This window comes from Maylandia zebra, linkage group LG5 (genome assembly GCF_041146795.1).
Source record: "Maylandia zebra isolate NMK-2024a linkage group LG5, Mzebra_GT3a, whole genome shotgun sequence".
Taxonomy (NCBI): domain Eukaryota; kingdom Metazoa; phylum Chordata; class Actinopteri; order Cichliformes; family Cichlidae; genus Maylandia; species Maylandia zebra.
Genome location: NC_135171.1, coordinates 27320086 through 27339500, shown reverse-complemented (window position 1 = coordinate 27339500; position 19415 = coordinate 27320086). Strand labels below are relative to the sequence as shown.

The following is a 19415-nucleotide window of genomic DNA, read 5'->3' as shown; positions in this document are numbered from 1 at the left end:
AGCTGATTAGGCAGCAGCTGCGGCGTTCTTCGTTCACATTGGGAAAAAGTTAAACTTCTTCCAACTATTCATCACGAGCAGCATCAGTAAATACACGACTCAGCCGAGCAAGAGTTAGGATGGCATCCCGTTTAAAATGCCTGCGTTATAGACGTGTGACTCTTTCCTTTGTTTAGCAAGCAAGAAGAATCAGTGCGGACACTTCAACAGTCTGGAATATGTGAGCGGCCTCTGGGTGAGTGCGCGCAGCAGTTAGGTGACAGATCTGTTTAAAGTGTAATGACTCACTAATGCACATTTTTGCATGGTTAGTACAAACATATTGGATTGTAATATCAGTCATTCTGATTGGAAACTCAAACGACATCGCGTCTATCTAAAAATATCATTCGACTTTACTTTCATTGGAAATTAAATCTAACTGTAATTTCTAGCTTACATTCAAAATATTTCATCCTTGGGGGGGAAAAAGGATCAAACAAATTTTTTTGTGTTAATTCGGAGAGCAAAATGATTCGTTCTACATCATGATTCAAAACAATCAGGGGAAAATCACCTCCATTTATCATGAAAAACTTGTTTCATCACTTGGAGCATGGTGAGCCGCTTCTTTCATCAGGGAATGAGAGAGAGCAGGAGGGGGGAAAAAGTCATCTTCATTCCTGAAGATTACGTCCTGAAGGCTATGCCCCGTACATTACCCTCTATGCCTACTCATAGAACATCCATATAGCGAGGGACCTTTACTTTAAACTCAAGTGCTTCTTATACACGGAAGTCTACTGGGAGCAATCCTCCTCTCGATTCATTACCTCCAAGAGGCAGAGCTCCTTCTGTTGGGCACCATGACAACATGGCATTGCTCTTTTCCCTCCAGCAGTTGTAAGGGGGTGTCAAAACGCAGGAGAAAAACTGCACTGCCTTCAAAAGCACCGAGCCAATTTAAGGTTACATGAATCACAGGGTTTAACATTTAACCTAACTAAGCAACCGGAGAGGAATAGACACATTTTTGAAACCAGCCCAATCACTGGGCTCTAAAAATCAATCCTGCGGCGTGTTGTTTAAACAAATGTGTGTCTTAATAAAGATTTATTTATAGTAAGATCAATTATACAGCGGCAGAGTAATTTGCAATTGACAAGTTTATCTTAAAAGCTAGGCAACAATTTTTTGCTTATTAGCTATGAGGGAATAACGCAATACATCTCAAGAGGTGAAGCCAAAAAATAAAAAAAATTAAGAAACTCAAATCGCTCGCAGTGCCAGAGCAGAGGGTTAATTCAAAACCAAAATAAACAGCCCTGGCAATCAAGAACAGTGAGTTACCTAATCTTGTTCTGTATCCTCTAAAGTACTAATTAAGTTGGATCAACATAGCAGTTGATTGAAAATGACACTTCATTCACTTCATTATGTGAGACATGAGTGGAAAGATTGCTAATGATCATGGGCAACCTCAGTGAAGTGGAATAAAACAGTTAGGCTGAGGGGAAACATAATCCACACATATCAGACAATCCCAGGCTCATCCAGTTGCTACAACTGCTTGTCGGGGTGGCTTTCATCCAAACACCCATAACCGCTGCATGAAAGACAGTAGGAGCTCTATTCATATGAAGCACTGAGCTATTAGTAAGTTATTACTGTGAAAAATTACTGAAATGCAGAGCCCTTAGCTATGTTATTAATTTGCGGAGGTGGACTACTAGATCATCTGAAGGATTATGGTTTCAGCGTGTGCCCTTTACAGCATTTTTAATTTCACCAATTTTGCAGAGTCATTTTTCCCCCAAACCAAAATCATAAGTTCCTACAGTGATCAATGGAAGGACCGTTTAAAAATAAAAATAAAATTAAACAACGACTGCTTCAACAGTCTGAAATGACATGCGAGATAATTCAGCGACTACAGAAAATCTCATAATACAACGGGGGGGGGGGGGGGGGGGGGGGGGGGGGGGGATGACAATTTTCTTTGGGACACTGATCTATAATTTTCCCCAACATCTAGTGCTGGTATTTCTTCACTGTGTTTTTCTTTTCCGTTTCTCATTCTACACACTGTTACAGGGGATCAGGCGTAATGCTTCTGCAAATGCACGTTAAGGTACTCCAACTGTTGTGCTGTAATTAAACTAGAACAATAAATCCACAAGAGACCAATCAAAAGCAAACTACTGCATATATTGGCCAAAAACATAAAACTTATGATGAAGGAAGCCAAAGAAACTAACAGAGATGATGTGAAAACCTGCAGAGATATAAAAAGGGGAAAAATGATGCATAGCTATGTTCCTGTGGGAGTCTTACAGTGAGTATGATATCATCCCTCTTATGAAAAATGCCTCCATGAACACTACACGAACACCCCCCCTCCCACACACACACACACACACACACACAGCATGCCTTAAATAACTTTTAATCAAATTTCAGGGTGCAGGTTTCGAGGCTACTTTTACTGAGGTTCATAATCCAAGCACACAGGAAGGTGATGTGTCATGTGCTTCACTCCTCAATGCACTAGACTAATATGTACAAAGTAAGGGGTTAGCACCCTCTTATGGAAAATACGAAGCAATAATGAATATTATTAAAAGCCAACTCACATCACTGTCACGTGTAGCCAGATTTTTTAGAGAAAAACAAAAACTGCGCAAAAGTCACTCGTCCTATTGATAACGCAGGCGAGTTTAAAGAAAAAAGATCTGATCATCAAAAATAAAAAAATTTTTTCATCACTATGTTTTATTTTGGCCTGAGAAACATCATTTCACATTCTTGGAATGCCCTCGCTCCTAAAGTAATCACACTGGTGGCACAATGCTCCTCTATAGGTTACGTTCAGTACTCGTGTGTCTCGCTCACAGTGCTAGTCTATCTATGCAGTTGCTTCTAGCTTCAGGCTAGCCCGACTGTGTGCGTTTCTTTTTACACTCACTTGCACAGAGCAAATGCCTTTAATAACCATTTAGCTGCTAAGGCACGCTCCTCTGTCCTCCATTCACAGCCTTAGCCGCTAATTACCTTCCCCAAGTAATGACCATTTCTGTATTCCCTCAGTTCTTTCCTTTTATTTTTTTGTACAATCTGCCAGCTGTCTTGACTGGTAGGAACTGGTGGTCTACACGGACCTGAAATGAATGTCCAAAAATCAAATCGTGTCAGCCAGTTGCCTATCTTGATAATTTTTTTTTCCTTATTTGTTTTATTTTATTTTTTGGCCACCATCCCAACATAGAAAAACCCAGATACCCAATTACCGGCCCTTCTCTTGCCAACCATGAACAAACAGCATATCAAAATGAGACCTTAGCAAGATAGTTATAAAAAGAAGTATGTCAATGGTGCTGCAGGCTGTTTATTAACGATACCTAACATACTGTCAAAAAACAAAGCCCTAGAATTTAATTGACCAAAGACGCATGCCTGATGTTCTAATTAGAAAATAAGGAGGACCTCAGCATGAATATCAAGATTGTGTCCCACAGGAGTGTGGACTCAGGTGTGGTCAAAAGATGTTCCTGGCAAATAATTTATAAGTCTTTTAAATGGGAGGGGGGATGGCGGGAGAGGGATCAGACTAGCTGCATAGCCTAAAAGTAAGAAATCATTATCATCTCATTTATAACTGATATTAGCCATTTGCAAAGTGCCGTCATCAGTATTCACAGCAGCTGATAAGAGACGGGAGAAACACCTCAGTTATGTTATTGGGTTTTGACATTGTACAGTTTCCATCAGAGGGCAGTCTGCAACAAGTAATCCATAGCACTGAGATTGTTAGTAACGACTCAAACAACTACACATGACAAATGTTACTGAAATCTGTTATTGTGTCTCAACGAAAAAAAGAATATGAGCGATATATCAGCTTTATAAAATCATCAAATATTCACATTTGACTTAAAAATCCTATATCACTCGTGCTCCATGTACAAGGTTAAACAAACTGGCAACACAAACATTTCAGTTTTCATTCAAAAATACTTTAAATGTCACTGTGAATATAATTTACCCATTACCAGGCATTGCTAGCAGCAGCTAGCACTTGCTTCCCTGCAGGTTAACGTCCGTACAGGAAGAATGTGGTTACGCATCATTTGGGTCAACTGGTGATTTCACTTTAAATCCACGCAGCAGACACTTTTCATTTTCTACATCCAAGTACTGCAGACATGTGTTGCTTAGCATGACTAACACATGTTTACATTTGGTCCTGAAGAAAACAAACAAACAATATCATTATTGGAAACAGCTTAAATGTTCTAAGGCTTTTCAGCTTTTTATTCATGTCTATCGCTGAACATTTAACCAGTGTAAAATTGATGTGTGACCCAAAACAAAAAGAAGCAAAAAACGGTTGCTCTCATCAGTATTTTGTCACTTCATTTGCTAAAAGGCAAATTTCAAATTCTGGTCGATGAATGCATGACAGGACAGAAATACCAATGAAGCGCAAGACACAGTTACAGTGTTTTACAAGAGTGGTGGACCATCTAAACTAAATCAATTATTACAACCACTAACATCATTGGAAAAAAAGAAACACACACTCTGACCTTTAGGGGAAAAGAGCAGAAGCACCACTTCATGCAGCAAATGCCATATATTTGGAGTGTGGCCATTACTGAAGGTACAAATTAAAGTCATGTCAGGTATTTGTGATGTACCGCCTCACTTAATCCTTGCTACAGGTGATGTTTCCACCAGGCTTACTGAGCCTACTGCCATTACACATTGGCACAAACACAAAATACTAAGTGGGCTAGGGCTGTGCCACATCATCTCGTCTATGATAATCCTGATATAAATGTATTGTTGCTATGGCGATGCCATGCATTCATGCCGCCTTGCACGCAACAATGAGACAAGCCCAGGCAAGTCTGACAGCAAGACCTTCTGATGACAATTTCGCACCTATAAAGGAAGCCACTTCAACAACCTCGCACAGAAACGCAGTCGTTTTTAAATTATGCACGAAAATTGTTTCCAGCATTAGTGGGAACAAAGTCGTTTCAGCGCTTGAAGCGGGGAAAAAAAAAAAAAAAAAAGGCAGCACACCGTCAAGCACGACCAGGCTATGAAGGAGAAGACACTAGCAGCTGGTGATGTGTGACCCAAAAGTAAACAAATGAGTCAACCAAGCAACACTTGCTGCACTCGCTAGTTGCATTCCATATGACAGGAAGAGCAAACGGTGGATGGAAATTACTGATGTGAAAAGCAAAGCTTTAAGCAGCGAAGCTCGGCCCAAGACAAAACATCACAGGTAGAAAATATTTCTCCGTTTTATTATGTGACAATACTATATAAGAGTTTAGTTTAACAATAAAGTAACTCAAGTGTTAAGTAGTCATGTTGTATTTGTACTTAAGATTTCCATGGAAAGCATCATTTAGGCTACTTTTGTGCTTACATGTGACTTGAGCTGTGTCACTGGATATAATGCTGTGTCACTGCCACCACACTAATGCTGCTGCTGGAACCTCTTTTCACTAGATTCACACTTCAAACTAGGAAGTGTGTCAAAAGATGGAAAATGCCCTGTATTTGCCTACATTTAAAAAAGCTGCTGCATGTAAGCTGCGAGCAATAAGTCTAATTCTTTATTCCTTTCTTAATCAGAAGTATCACGATATAATTTTGAGGCTATAATGCCCACCGCTAAAGCAGACCAATGCCAAAAACACTGTATATGGCATAATGTTGCATCATTATCTAATTAAAGAACCAAAGTTGTTTATATGATCACAGTTAAAATGTGATCAGGGCTTCCGTTTTTGTAGGCTGCACAGAAAACAATGGCATCTCTGAAGTGACCAGAACTCCTAAAACAGGCACCACACACCTTGTGGCGAAAGAGCAATCACGCTTGGATAGTCAAAGCAGGCATTCTTTTCACTGCCTTTACTCGACAACTGGGAGAGACGAGGGTCACAATCAGGAGTGACATGAATACCAAACAAACTTGACTCCAAAGTAGCCACAGTTTGTTTTTGTTTTTTGTGTTTTTATTTGCACAATTTTCTTGCCTAAAACCACAAGAGTCTAGGTTCACAACTGGAGCGCCGAGGACAAAATATTCCATCAGTATATTCATTTTCAGAGCCACGATGCACTCCGCCGGCAGAGGGGCCGAGTTAGTTATTTGCAAGGTGGTGTTTTTGGAACTTGGAACCTGTAAATACGATTTTACCGAGTGCTCCTCCCTTCCTGAGCTCTTCCAGTAAAGTGCCCTCCATCAAATCACATAACCCCTATTTCCCATCGGAGCTGCTTGATGGCCTACAGAGGGCTATGTTTGCGCCGGGGTGTGGACGTGTACAGCTGAATGAGAATGAATGCTTTGAAGGAACAAACTGGATATGCTTATCAATTCACCACCACAAAAACATCTTCTGCTCTGCATACAACTGTGCACACATTTTGCATCCGAGCCCAATAAACAGCAAATTTAAAGACTTTTACCATTACAAGCAGTGCCAAATGTTGCGTGCTATAAAAAGAAAACAAATACCAAGTGCTCAGCAGGTACTCAGATACATTAACTCATGGTCTTGTAAAGTGCTGCTGATGAGTCAAATAATGAGCCATGCCATTATAAATGCATAGAGCCCAGTGCTTTTATACTTTTTTCTCCCCTTACAGCAAATTTAGATACCAGAAAATGGGAAAAATTAAACTCTTAAAGCATTTAAATACAGCTTTAGCTTAGAAGTTGATAAAATATGCTTCTGATAGTTTAAAATATTATACCGTGACATACCGTTTTAAATATTTTGATACATTATTTGAGCTCAGCTTCTTTCCTTATTTACAGGTTTATAACTCTAAAAACTTTCCTCCAAGACTACCACCCAAAAAGATGTGATATGCAAATTTATACCCAACTGTGAGATTATTTACAAGCATAAGAGTGCGCAGAATGAATCATTCATTAAAGTATACATCAGACAGTTCACTGAGGGCTGCTATATTCATCCATCTTCCAAATGTGTTAAGGTAAACAGCTAAGAGATTGCAATACAGAGTAAGCAAGTCTTCTCAAAAACATTTATTTAGATTAAAAGCAAAGCACCAATAACGCGGTTAGGAATTAAACAATTACATTTTCATAGTACTGCTGACAGCATCCATCAGTCCTAATCTATACTTTTACAAATGAGATAGTTAACTCATTATTTCCCGTTATGAATCTGAACATAGACTCGCTCCACAATATGTCACTGCTGTTCACTCCAGAGTGCATTTGTTTAATTGCTCTTATTAAAAGCATACATCACAGGTATGCCATTATATGAATCATAAATGCTTTATTAAACCCATTTTGCTAAAGCGAGGAGGGGGTGGGGGGTGGGAGTTTGATGGCGAAACAGCAGGAAATAAAATGGAAAATGGTGGGTAAGGTAGAAAAGGTAAGCAATTTCCCCTCCTACTTAGGCTCCAGCCAGAGCATAAATGAGAGTTCACCTGAATAGGACCAGTAGGGGTCATCAACTGTCCTCCTCTCCCTCATTACGCCTGTGCCTCCATAATGGTTGCCTCCAGTGTGGTGACCCAACGCGACTGTGGGAGGGAGAGATACAGGTCAGAAAACTCAACAGGGAAAAGAAACATTTCCTTTGCAATGCAAACACATACTATGACAAAGCTCCTGTCCCTGCAGCAATTCAGTCTGGATTTTTACTAGTTCACAAACTACTGAAAGGATTTCACGCATAATCAGCCGAACACAGATAATTGCAATAAAATCTCCTGGTTTTCTATTTGAATACGATTTGATGGATATTAATCAGAAGGCTTGTCAGTCGATGTTAGCCAATCAAAGATGTATTCATATCTGCGTATCTTGCATTTTTGTGTGTGTGCAGCAATATTACTAAAATGATAAAAACCACATCGTTTTCTTTTTCCTCACATAAATTGTTGGAGGGACACATAGAGCACAAAGAACACAATTAATAAACCGGCAGAGCAAAGCCAGTATTCCCCCATGCATGAGATTTACTTGGCCACCCAAGAATATTACATGCCACCAAAATAAAAGTGGCCTGTCATTTTAGCATTTCTCCATTTTTTTCTTTGACAGAACTGGAATAATGTGCTCTTATTTGTGCACTAAATTTTCACACTGTCCATCCCTGGCTTTTCTAGTCTTGTGGTCCCCTGTCAGCAGGCTGACCAATCATCGCCGTGGCAGTCCTTGACATAACTCAGCTACCTCGCCAAAGAAGTGTTGCATGCAGACGGACTCCAGCTCCACTGTTTTAGACCACAGCCGGAGAAGGTAGTCCTGTTTCTCCTCTGCTGTGTGCTGGAGGGTCACTAACCAGAACTGGATTAATCCAAGCTCACAAAGGCTCCAGAGCAGAACAAGGACTACCATGGTTAGATGAAGTACATAGTAATGCAGTGGGGACTCTGTACATGCGATAAGAACCTCGCTGAAGAGGCAGACACACACGCACTGGCACACACACACACACACACTGAAAATACTGTTTTACTTTGTGTTTTTGCCTGAGATATCTAAAAACCTTTTTCGATCACTGTTGATACACACATCAGGTCAGACTGCCTTGAATGTGTGTTTCAGAGTGCAGCTACTCTAATCGTTTGAGTTTGGTAATGATCACCATCACCAAGTTTATCCTACAACCCACTCTGGTGCCTCCTACACTCTTGCAGTTATCATTAATCACACCCTTTACAGTAGCAGTTGGTCTAGAAAAGAAACAGTCTAATTAGGCTGGACTGTCATTATGCTAACAACATATGCATGGATCTAACAGTATCACAGCAGCTTTTGAGCTAAGCTCCAGTAATGTTCAGACTGCCACATTGCTAGGAGTGCAGGCAATTGGTCCCATGTCTTTCAGGCCACAACTGTCTTTCACTTGTGGAAAATTACCAGCAAGAAATCAAAAACACTCAACACAATGGTACAACAACATTAGGGGGACAGATTGTTCTTAAGCATATCTGCTCCCTAAAGCATGAAACCCCAAACTACAACAACCAAACTCATTGGGGAAAAGAAATGCTCCAAAACAGATGCAGCCGGAGGGCTAGGATGGAGGGAAAAAGATTGTCTAGTTGAAGTTATTGTGGGATGAGCACACCTAAAAATAAGAATGTTTTGTGTTGCTTTAAGGATTCAAAACCCGCTGTAGGTTTCAAAAGGTGGAGTCGTGGTAATTCTGGTTCGCTGTTGCTTCAAAGATGCAAGAAAGTGGGTGAGCAGATCGTTTCTGTGTAGGAACAGCAGGGCGAACTAAAAACAAAACCAGAGACGACAATCTGCTCGACTGAAAATGGAAGAAGCCACTGTTACTTCTTTCAACATACTTTCTGAATCCACTGAGATTATCCATGTTGTATTAGTTTTTGTACAACTGGTTGGTATGTTGAGTATTGTGTTCTCACCACTTTACATTCAATTGGACACAACAGCCGTTAATATCACTTTTCAAATGCAAAAAAAAAAAAAAAAATCTATTCATGTGGGTTCAATCATCACTTCATTCTCGCACAACACTTACTAAAGAGTAAAAAAACAAAACAAAAAACATTTAGCACTTAGATCACAACTTAAAGTGGGCATCATTTGCTCACTTGTACATCCCTAGTCTCGTTTGGTCTGGGATTTTATTTGATTGTTAGGCAGTGATAAAATGACAATGTTTGGATAAAGCTTTTTCTTTTGGATGAAATCATAAATGCTACAAATGAGTAATTTTAGCCTATTCATAGGCTGCTGCTAGGTAACATGATGACATCATAACATAATAGGGACAGGAACCTTCAGGGGCCTAAGCTGTACCTGAGCGCAAGGTCTGACTGTGTTCACAGATACTATAATAGACCATCAGACAGCATTTGTGAAAGGTTTTTTGTTTTGTCTTGGTTTTTAAGCAGACACTTTTCCCCTCAAACAGTGCTTTGTTGAAGCACCTCTTCAACAATTTTAGTTTCAGCCTCTCTAAGGTCTCTCTCTCATGAAAAACCTGGTGGTGGGGGAGGCTGGGGACAGTGCCACTCTAGCCCCACCCCTGAACCCTGCCTAAAGGGTGTTTTTTGACCATAAAGTCCATCTCCCAAGAGCGACTCCCGGTCCCCACCGGCATGCCTACACCACAGGATCTCTGCGGCTGCATGCAGGAGTGAAGAGAAGCCCAGAGGCAACAGACTCACTTGCCTCAGGGGGCCTGTAGAGCAGCAACAGGAAGGGAGATGAAGAGCAAAAGCCGACAGCCAAATGTCACGTGCCGTTGAAAGCGGCTGGTTGAGAGACCCTGACCGATTTGGAGACAAGGGCGGCTGGAGGTTATCATTAATAATCCTTTCACAGGTTGAACTGCAGAAATCCTATGACTTTTAATTCTTCTGTATGGATCTTGTTGACCAAGTGACTCTCCCCCCAAAAAGTCAACTTGGCTGGAGCTGAACAAAACAGGTTGGGCTTTCAGGGAGCGGCAGAAGTGCACCACTGTAAAGAAAAGCACTTGCTTTCCAACACAAGAAATTATCTTGTTATTACAATAATCGTAAATTAAGTGAAAATTCCATGAATCGCTCAGCCGTATAAGAGCTAGTGCAAAGGAAGAACCCAGATATTTCAACACAGATCTGGATTACACAACTGGCCTTGTTGGCAACTGTGCTCTTTTAGCTGGTCCATGTGTGCCACGCCAGTGAATGCAAAAACGAAAAGCTGGTTATAATAAAGCAAGAAGTCAAAGACAAGAAAACATAGCAACCCACACCCAGTATTTGTTTTTTGGTTTAAATAAAAATCAGTCTGAAATGACACAATTTCTGACTGTCCACTACCATTACACTTCAGACAAAGCTCTGGCCTGTGGGCATGGTATGCGATCAAAGCCAATTGTAACATAACCCATGAGCCACGCAACATGCCAACAGTTAGAATTTTTCTTTTGTTGAGGGGACATTACCATCAAAAATAAAAAATAATCCACTGTGTCTTCAGTTCCTCAGATGCTGAGAGTGCACTAAGACTCAATTGCATTTGCTACTGAAGCCAACAAAGAACATTTGGCGTGCTCCGCTCGTGGCAGAGACGTTTTAGAGTTAGCAGAAGCGGCTCTGGCAAGTAAATAAAGGGGCAGCCTATAAGGCAGCTGCTAATCCTTTGAGGTTGAGCCAAACTAGCCGCAAGGTGGGCATTATGCAAATGTGTAACATAGTGACTTAGATAGGTCTCAAAAACAAAATAATATGGACACTTTAAAAACTCTGTGCATTAGCTGCCTAGCATTATTTACCAAAAGACTGAGAAACAGATCATATTTGTTTTAATGAATTTTCTCACAAAAATCACAACAAAAATAAAGCTTTAATGTCTCAATTTGCAACACAAATGTGACAGGATTTCCCGGCTCTTACTGTATTAAAAGACGCAACACTGCATCAGGATGTCGTAACAATAGCTATTTAATATCACACTTGTTAGTGTTCTCATGAGGTTAAAGGAAACTTTGAAACAATAGCAGAACTCCCCGGAGTCCTGAAGCCGAACCACATTTAGACAGTGAGTTGTAGTTGGCTTGATCAGCATCGCCGCTCATCGAATGAACGAACACACACACACACACACACACACACACACACACACACACCCCTCCAGCCACTTAAGACAACCGGAGCTCTTACTAATAGTTGCATCATTACCGAGGATTAATTAAACTAAGCACAACTTCAAGCCAAATCTTTTCTTGCACTTAAAGCCAGTGCATTACTGTCTCCAAAATTGGTTTCCACTAAGGCGTGAGCTACATACACACCATTTTCCAAATCAAATTCATTGCTTGGAGGGAGGTCACAGAGGCTACATAAGGAAAGGCATAAACAGCTTCTTTGTCTTTGTCAGATGTAGCGATTTACCACGGGGAGTCACGGGTTAATAACAAGTGTGAAACAGAGCGGCAGGGAGTCTGTGAGACTTGGAGCATATTTGAAGGCAGGTTGTGAAACAGGAGGGCTGCACCGTCTTTGATCAGAGAGCATAGGAGACAGCACCATGTCAACAGTTTACACACATCCATGTCAGCCGTCCCCTGTGGGCAAAGGATTAAAGCCACAGCATCTCTGATAGAGCAGAGCAGACAACACAGTCCGTGCTGGGCCTGAAGGAGACTGAGGAGAACCGTGCTGCAATTAAACAACATACTTAAATGCGGAAACCACATGTGGAACACAGGTAGTCCAATAAGATATTTTATACCATATATTTTTGGCCTGCATCGCCCCACCGTGTGGAATCTCACAAAATAAAGGCTTCCAAACAACTACATAACAACAGTACACTGTGTAGCCTACAGAAACATTTTTCCCCCCTTTTTCATCGCCCCGAGGGCAGTTAAATCATCTGCACCGCCATTAAGCCCTACTATTTGTTCCATAATATCACACTCAACAACAAGCCAAGAACCCCTGAGAGCTCTTGAAAAACAGGAGCCTAACAACAACCACAGGAGCATTTAACTTGCATTAGTCATTGGGGACAGAGATAAAAATTCAATCTCATCACCAGCATTAGTATCAGGTATGTGAAGGATAGTCGGGCTAGCACATCTATGTCACCAAGAGGATTATTTGAGGATGGATTAAGCTATCAAATACATCCTGAGTTGCAATGTCTGTGTAATTTGGATAAACCGTGACAGAGCGCTGGTGTGTTTAATGAGGTAAATTCTATCATCTATGACTGAAATGCACAGTGAAACTATCTCAGTTTATTACTGTAAATTGCTTAATGCAGTCAATTAATAAACTGACAAATTCTCTGCACAGATAGTTTTTGTCCTTTGCCTGTTATCGAGGCAATTACACATCGTATGGAGAACCAAAAGTGCCAAAATAAAATATTAATCTTTTTTTTTAAATCATTAATTTTCTCATATTAATTAAAATATCAGTGCATTAAAAACATGTTGAATTGTTTCACTATTTAATAAATTATTTCATGGTTCCTGTACAACATGAAATAATTTCAACTGTCACTGCAGCTCATCAGCAGACCCAGAAGACTATATAGCAAGTAAAGACAGACCATTCCCCGATAACGGTCTGATACAGTGGGTATCCCAGTGGTATAGACAAGTTTGAAATACTACTGTTTGTGTCATCAAATACACTTGGGATCTTTTTTTAAGGTCAGAATCTAGTGGCTTAATCTTTAAATATCTAAGCCTTTATTCAAAAGTGCTGCGTTTTCAAAGCTATCAGGTCTCATCAGCCTAACAGCCAGCTCGCCTCTCAGCTGACCAGGTGGTCAGACCTCATGATACCCACCAAGAAAAGCCTCCTCCTGGCACACTGTTTTCACAACCCAAACACTCACTCAGCTCTCAGTGGAGGGTGAACACGGGATATAATTCACTTCACCGGGGAATTATGCTTTCTGTGTCCGTGAGGGGCCATTCAGGGGCTGGTGTCATAAATTACATCATTAGACAGTTAGCGCGAGGGTCCGTGTGCCGGCCTGTTTTATGTGATCGCGCAGACTAATCTGCGGATAATTGACTTTACAGTGCAGCAATTATGCGCGATCCTCAGGCGGCACTGTTGCTGCAGATGTCGGACTATAATCGGAATGACTACTCGGCCTTCAGGTCTCCAGCCACAACAGAGTATAATCTAGGCTTTCAGATGACATCTAACAGGTGATGTATGGATTATTGCAGTGTTTTATTTATTCCACAATAATTACATTTGGCCGAGTTAATCATAATGTTTCTCCAGAGTGCTCTCAGTACATTATTTCATTAAGTTCAGATGTGTTATATTTGTTTATAACTGTTTACTTTCAATTAAAAAGTGAGAGTAAACATATTTTAAATACAAGGAGGAAAGAGTATTTTTCACCAGGAGCACAAACATCCGGACCAGGATGTTAACGCTGCATGTGGATATTCTGATGACAAGCCTGCTCCATAAATAATTATATTATCTCTTTTTATTATTTATTCAACTGTATTCTAAACACCAGCTGTCTGTTAAAGGTTTTTCTACTAGAGGTAAAATGAATAAATTGTTCTTTGTTTTTTTCTTCAATGAGCATTGAGTTATGTAAAAAAAAAAAAAAAAAGTTTTTAATGAATCTGCTGTTGATTAATCAGAAACACTGAATTTAACATACCAGTGTACTCCAGTCCAGTGTTTGACCTTTCAAAATAATTTCATATTAACCGGCCATTTATAGTTGAGCATTTTGCTAAAAGCTTTACAAAAACTATATACATTTTAAAAGAACACAGGTAATTAGATCTCTTATGTGCCATTTTCACTGTAAAAATTAGTCAATAGTAAAAGAGGCAGTAAACTATGCAGTGAAGCCACGCTGATGTTATAAAAGGATGCTGCTGTGTTACTGTGAGCCGTCCTCAAATCTGGACCCCTGAGAGTGGTTGTCAAGTAGAAACTAGAAAGTATGCAAATACAAACTCTGTACTTGATATTGAGAAACTTAAATTAACTAAAAGGCATAGTGTCCACTTGATTCCCCGGCAAAGTCCCCTAACTTTGATAGCTGACCCATGAAATAGATTCATGAAGCAATGCAGCACAGCAGGCATAACATATATTTTTAAATATTGGAAATTCTTAATTTATGTAATTATTATTAGTATTACTTAAAAAAATGTTTTTATTAAAAATAAAATATCAATATTTTAATTGGTCAATGGTTCATTAAGCAATTTTATTTAATTAACAGCATATTTAATTATGAAATTATTTAATTTTGAGACTCTTAGCTATCCATAACAGAAAACCCTGCCAGATGATATTTAAAAACAAAATCCACACAAACCCAAGTCATGCAGTTTCATTTAGTGCTCAAAAAAAAAAAAAAAAAAAAAAAAAAAAAAAAAGGAGGATAATGCTTCATAATCTAAAAATGGATTTCCAGAAATAGACGACCAGGCCCGTTTTTCATGATGTGTTTTGGTTTCATCTAACGTAAAAATAAAGATCAAATGTACTTGTACTAGTACATGGAGAGCCTTCAGGTAGTCTATCATTTGTTTCGAACCTCAGTGGCAGCGTTTGGCTTTAAAATATAAACCTGTCAATATTCTATATTTTAGCCATTAAAGGCAAATCCCATAAAAACACCAAACCCTCTAAAGCACCGACTCTGTATGTTAGCATTTCAGGCTTTACCTGCTGAGAACAAACCAATTACACAAAACACCTCAAGTTTTTCAGCAAACTTGAGTCATTAACAGGAGGAAACAGCATATTAGTCCAGAGCTATTTTCAGTCACAGATTTTGTTCGCTAATATTTACTCCAGCAGGACAGTGTATGCGGGTCTGACGTAAAATAAACTGCCCGTGTTCGTGGTAATAATGAGAATAAGTCACGAAACAACAACAGCGTGGCTTATTGATGTATTTTTAATTAGTTTTGACAAAACTATGCTGCAATATGCAACATCATGCTTTGAAAGCTGAGACTATATTTGCTAGTAGGATCAATTTAACACTGGCCTCTCCATGGGATTTCTTGAACATAAGAGAAACAAATGATCAGTCTTCAAGGGCTGCAGCGATTTAAGCACTCTCTTACCAACAACTTAACCTTAAAGGGACAGTTCATAACAAAAATTTAATTTACTTAATTTTCCCTGTAGCCTACGGTGCCATATATCCTGCTAAATCCTTTTACATCGAACAGTTTGGGAGCAGGTTATCAGGTGATGGGAAGAAAACAGCACTAGCTCGGTAGATTGTTTGAGTAACCAGGTCATTATTTCTGGAAAGCGATTGCTGCTGAGTTTTTACTGCTCCGAGCATCACGAGGCATTTAGTTCCTTTATATTCAAGAGAAATAATCTCTGCAGCTGATCTCTCCGAAGCTGGGGAACTTGCATTGTCACAATCTAAATGGATAACTAGCATCACAGGCTAGGGGGGAAAGATATGCATTTTATTATGGGGAGAATTGTTGCTTTAAAAACTGAGAAAGGCTTGTTCCAATCCCTGTAGCATCCCCGATGTTACCCTACCCTAATATGCCTGTTTATTTCAACTTAATTATCAAAGGAAAAACAACTTGGCTCACTTGCACCATTTCATTAACATAGTGTGTGTCTGCCTCACCATTTCACCAGGAGCTTTTTAAAGAAGGAAAGAAAAAGAAAAAGAGAGAGCGATAAGAAAAACACCTTTTGGCAACAATAACATCCCAGAAAAGTGCGCACTTTGAGCAAGGTATTTTGCATCACCGTCATAGGATGCGCCGATGTGTTTGAATGAAGTGGATACTGTCCAACGAGTGCGTCAGCACTGATCCATTTTTCATATTCTCCTCCACATTTGTCCTGCTTTAGATTCACACAGCGACATACAGACATTTTGACAGTAGTTGTTGTGGGAGAGGGAAGCTTCACTTCACCCGCCCCCATTTTCTCAGCCATCCCCCTAATTAGAGGGAGAGAGAATGCATATAATTAAATGTACTAATTAGACAAACTACAGCCTAAACAACTTTTACATTATTCTGCCTGAATTCAGACTCACGAGAAGCGAGCTGCGTTTTTACAGGCATCATGAGTGTCTAAAAGGCTAGACTCGCGCATGCAAAATCTCTATCTATATAAAAGGGAAATGTGTATTCTGAAGGAGACAGCTGCTGTCAAATGGAAGGACATCTGCTTCACTTTCTGTTTAACGGATATCTTTTCGCCAAACACACGTACATTTCAAATGGCTCTTTTTTTATTTGATATGCCAAGTACCTCAGTCTATCCGCAGCGCACGGTGCATAGTTCCACATCAAGCCACAGTGGTAAAAACAAGGTCGGCAATCTGACTGTGAAGCAGAGAAAAATAAGTGGAGTTTGATCTTGTGAGATCATCTGTTTCTCATTCCTCGGGAAGCGGTCACACCAAGACCTCGGGAACACGAGAACTGCCAAGATCAGCCAAAGATATGGCGCACGGGGAGCCAGGCCTTAGGGCTAAGACATCAAACTCAGAAATAATAAAACAACAAATATAATCCCAATGCAGATATTTAGAGCTACACAGCTAAAAGCAAATGAGCAGCTTCAGCAACAAGGACACCGACATCCTTGGGCAAGAGAAATGTAGTTGTAGTACAGTAAAATTAAGCCCATTAGTCTGGTGCTAAAATTGTTCCGCGACTGAAATTTCCAAAATTTCCCTTGACACCTCTTTTTTTTTAATGCATATTAGCATATCTGTTAACATGTCCAGATCCATCTAGCTTCGTGTTCATCATGTTAATTGACAGGAAGTGCAGCCGCACATTCAGTACATGGCTGTTTTGTCAATGCCACACAGAGTGCTGAAAGCCTAAAACGCGGCTCCACGCCGAGTTGGAGAGACGGGCAGAGATGGTGAAGAGACAAAAACTCGCAGCTCGCACGAGTATACGAAAGCTATCAAAACACACACGACGGTGAGCATTGTGTGCATTATGGACCGCCTCCCAAACAGAAAACATTTTTTGTTTGTGTTTCATTAGGAAACCTGTACAACAAAGCAAGCTGAATAGGAGGAAGGGCAAAGGAGGCCTACTCGACTTTCTCATTATGCCACACTTGCTCTGCAGTCTTGTCTGTAAACTTCTCGGGCGAAAACTGGGTAAGGCCATCTCATTATAATCAAAGCCAAACGTGTCACCCAGCCTCCCCGCTCGCAGTTTATGCGCATGCATTCCTAGCAGTTTTTCGCCAATTAGAAAGATATACTGTGAACATCTGTGTCACTTGCATTTTAATATTATATAAGTTAGAGGTGATGAGGCCTGAGCAGTGCAGTGTGTCATGTGTTAAACCTTTTACCACAAGAAATAAGTGAGAAACGCAGTACATCAAATGTCAGACTTTGATAACGCATGTGGGCGAAAAGGTCTAGATGAAAGTCTCCAGTGTATTTAGGCTTCCTTGAAAATGGAAAAAAAAGGGGGGAAAAAGAACAAAGTACACATCCTGACATTTATTCTGTACTCATTAGATGCCGGTAAAGAATAGAACTGTTCTATTGTCTGACCAAAGCCGGCTCTTGCGAATTAAAATTGGACGGCTTCCTGTGGGGGATTCGGTGTTTAACATTGCCACTTACAACCAGGCTGAATCTACAAGGCAAATCTATAGGGCAAAGCTAGTACAGTGAATTAAGTGCATTAAGAAGCCAGAGTGTTCACTGATTGAGTGCATCAGGGCTTCTGATGAAAACCATTAACAAGATTAAAACAAATTCAGGCCTGCCACCTTTACTAGACCAGCTATAGCTTGTTCCTTTCACGGACTACAATAAAGCATCCTCAAATGTGCCTCCACACACAGTGGCAGGACTGGACATAACAGCTCTGACAGTGTCAAGAAAATTTACTGTGTAAAGTGAGTTTTCAATTTTCAATATGTGGCAATTGGATCACTTAAGTGCCAAGAGCTTATGAGGTCATTCCTCAGGACACAGTGTGCAGCCCTGCATGAATTGTCTAGTTATTGATTCTGAAATAAATTCAGCTGCCTCTGGTGGATGCATTACACTCCTCGCACATTACTGGTGTTCCTGAATGGTGATGCTTGATTACTGGTAATATAAATGGGTCCATCTAGGAGCATGACACCGACACCACCAGGCCAGATATTTGATCGCAGTGACTGTAGGACAACCTAGCATGAAAATGTATGTTGGCATAGCTTCACGAGGATGATTTAAAGACAAGCATCTACAAAACAATTGTCAATTTGAAAAATATTGCCCGAAATTCATTAAATAGTTTGGAACTAAATCAAATACCTGTAGAAATGTGCCTAGCACCGATGAAAAATACCCAACCTTCGAGTTGCTAGCCAAATGACTCAATGTTAACCATAAATAATAGCAACTGCATAGGGCCTTGCATCACTTCCAAACAGACTTTGTATGCCTGCCTGGGGCCATACAAGCAGTCAGACCTCCTCCTTCCCCCTTTAAATGCTTTTTGATGTTGGGCTCTAATCAATACTTGGAAGGCTGAATTTAGAAACGATAAATAAAACCATGAAGTGCAATGCACTTGATACATCTCCAACACTCTCTCCAGTAGCCTCGCTAGTATGCAGTGTCGACTATTTGCAGTTCATTAGGTTTTTACCCCACCCTGCATGCGGTGTACAACAACCATCGTGCACTTCCTCAAATATTCAGTGTATCAGTCTGCTGCTGCGCTACAATGTATTCTTTATATAGTAAAATAATCCTAATGAAAAACTTTGGTTTGCTACAGCAGGAAGTGTGCATTAGCCCATTCACTGACGAGTCCATGCAGCCATTGAACAGCATTTCCAATTACAAGTTTTCTTACTTAAACTTCCTGCATGATAGGGTCAGACTTGTCCCGTAGATTTCGTGATGCATGCTTTGG

The 19415-nt window shown here is 40.2% G+C and overlaps 1 protein-coding gene across 2 annotated transcripts in view; it reads right to left on the bottom strand.

The window, feature by feature from the left end:
- ca16b (carbonic anhydrase XVI b) overlaps nt 1–19415 on the bottom strand; it is a 112184-nt gene that overhangs the window by 77500 nt on the left and 15269 nt on the right. The window contains exon 2 of one of the 2 annotated variants that reach the window (XM_004548741.6): nt 7477–7572. The exons of the other annotated variant lie outside the window; for it this stretch is intronic. Coding sequence (XP_004548798.1) covers nt 7477–7572 — 96 coding nt within the window. The remainder of the gene's footprint in view (nt 1–7476; nt 7573–19415) is intronic. 2 annotated transcript variants of the gene reach the window in all.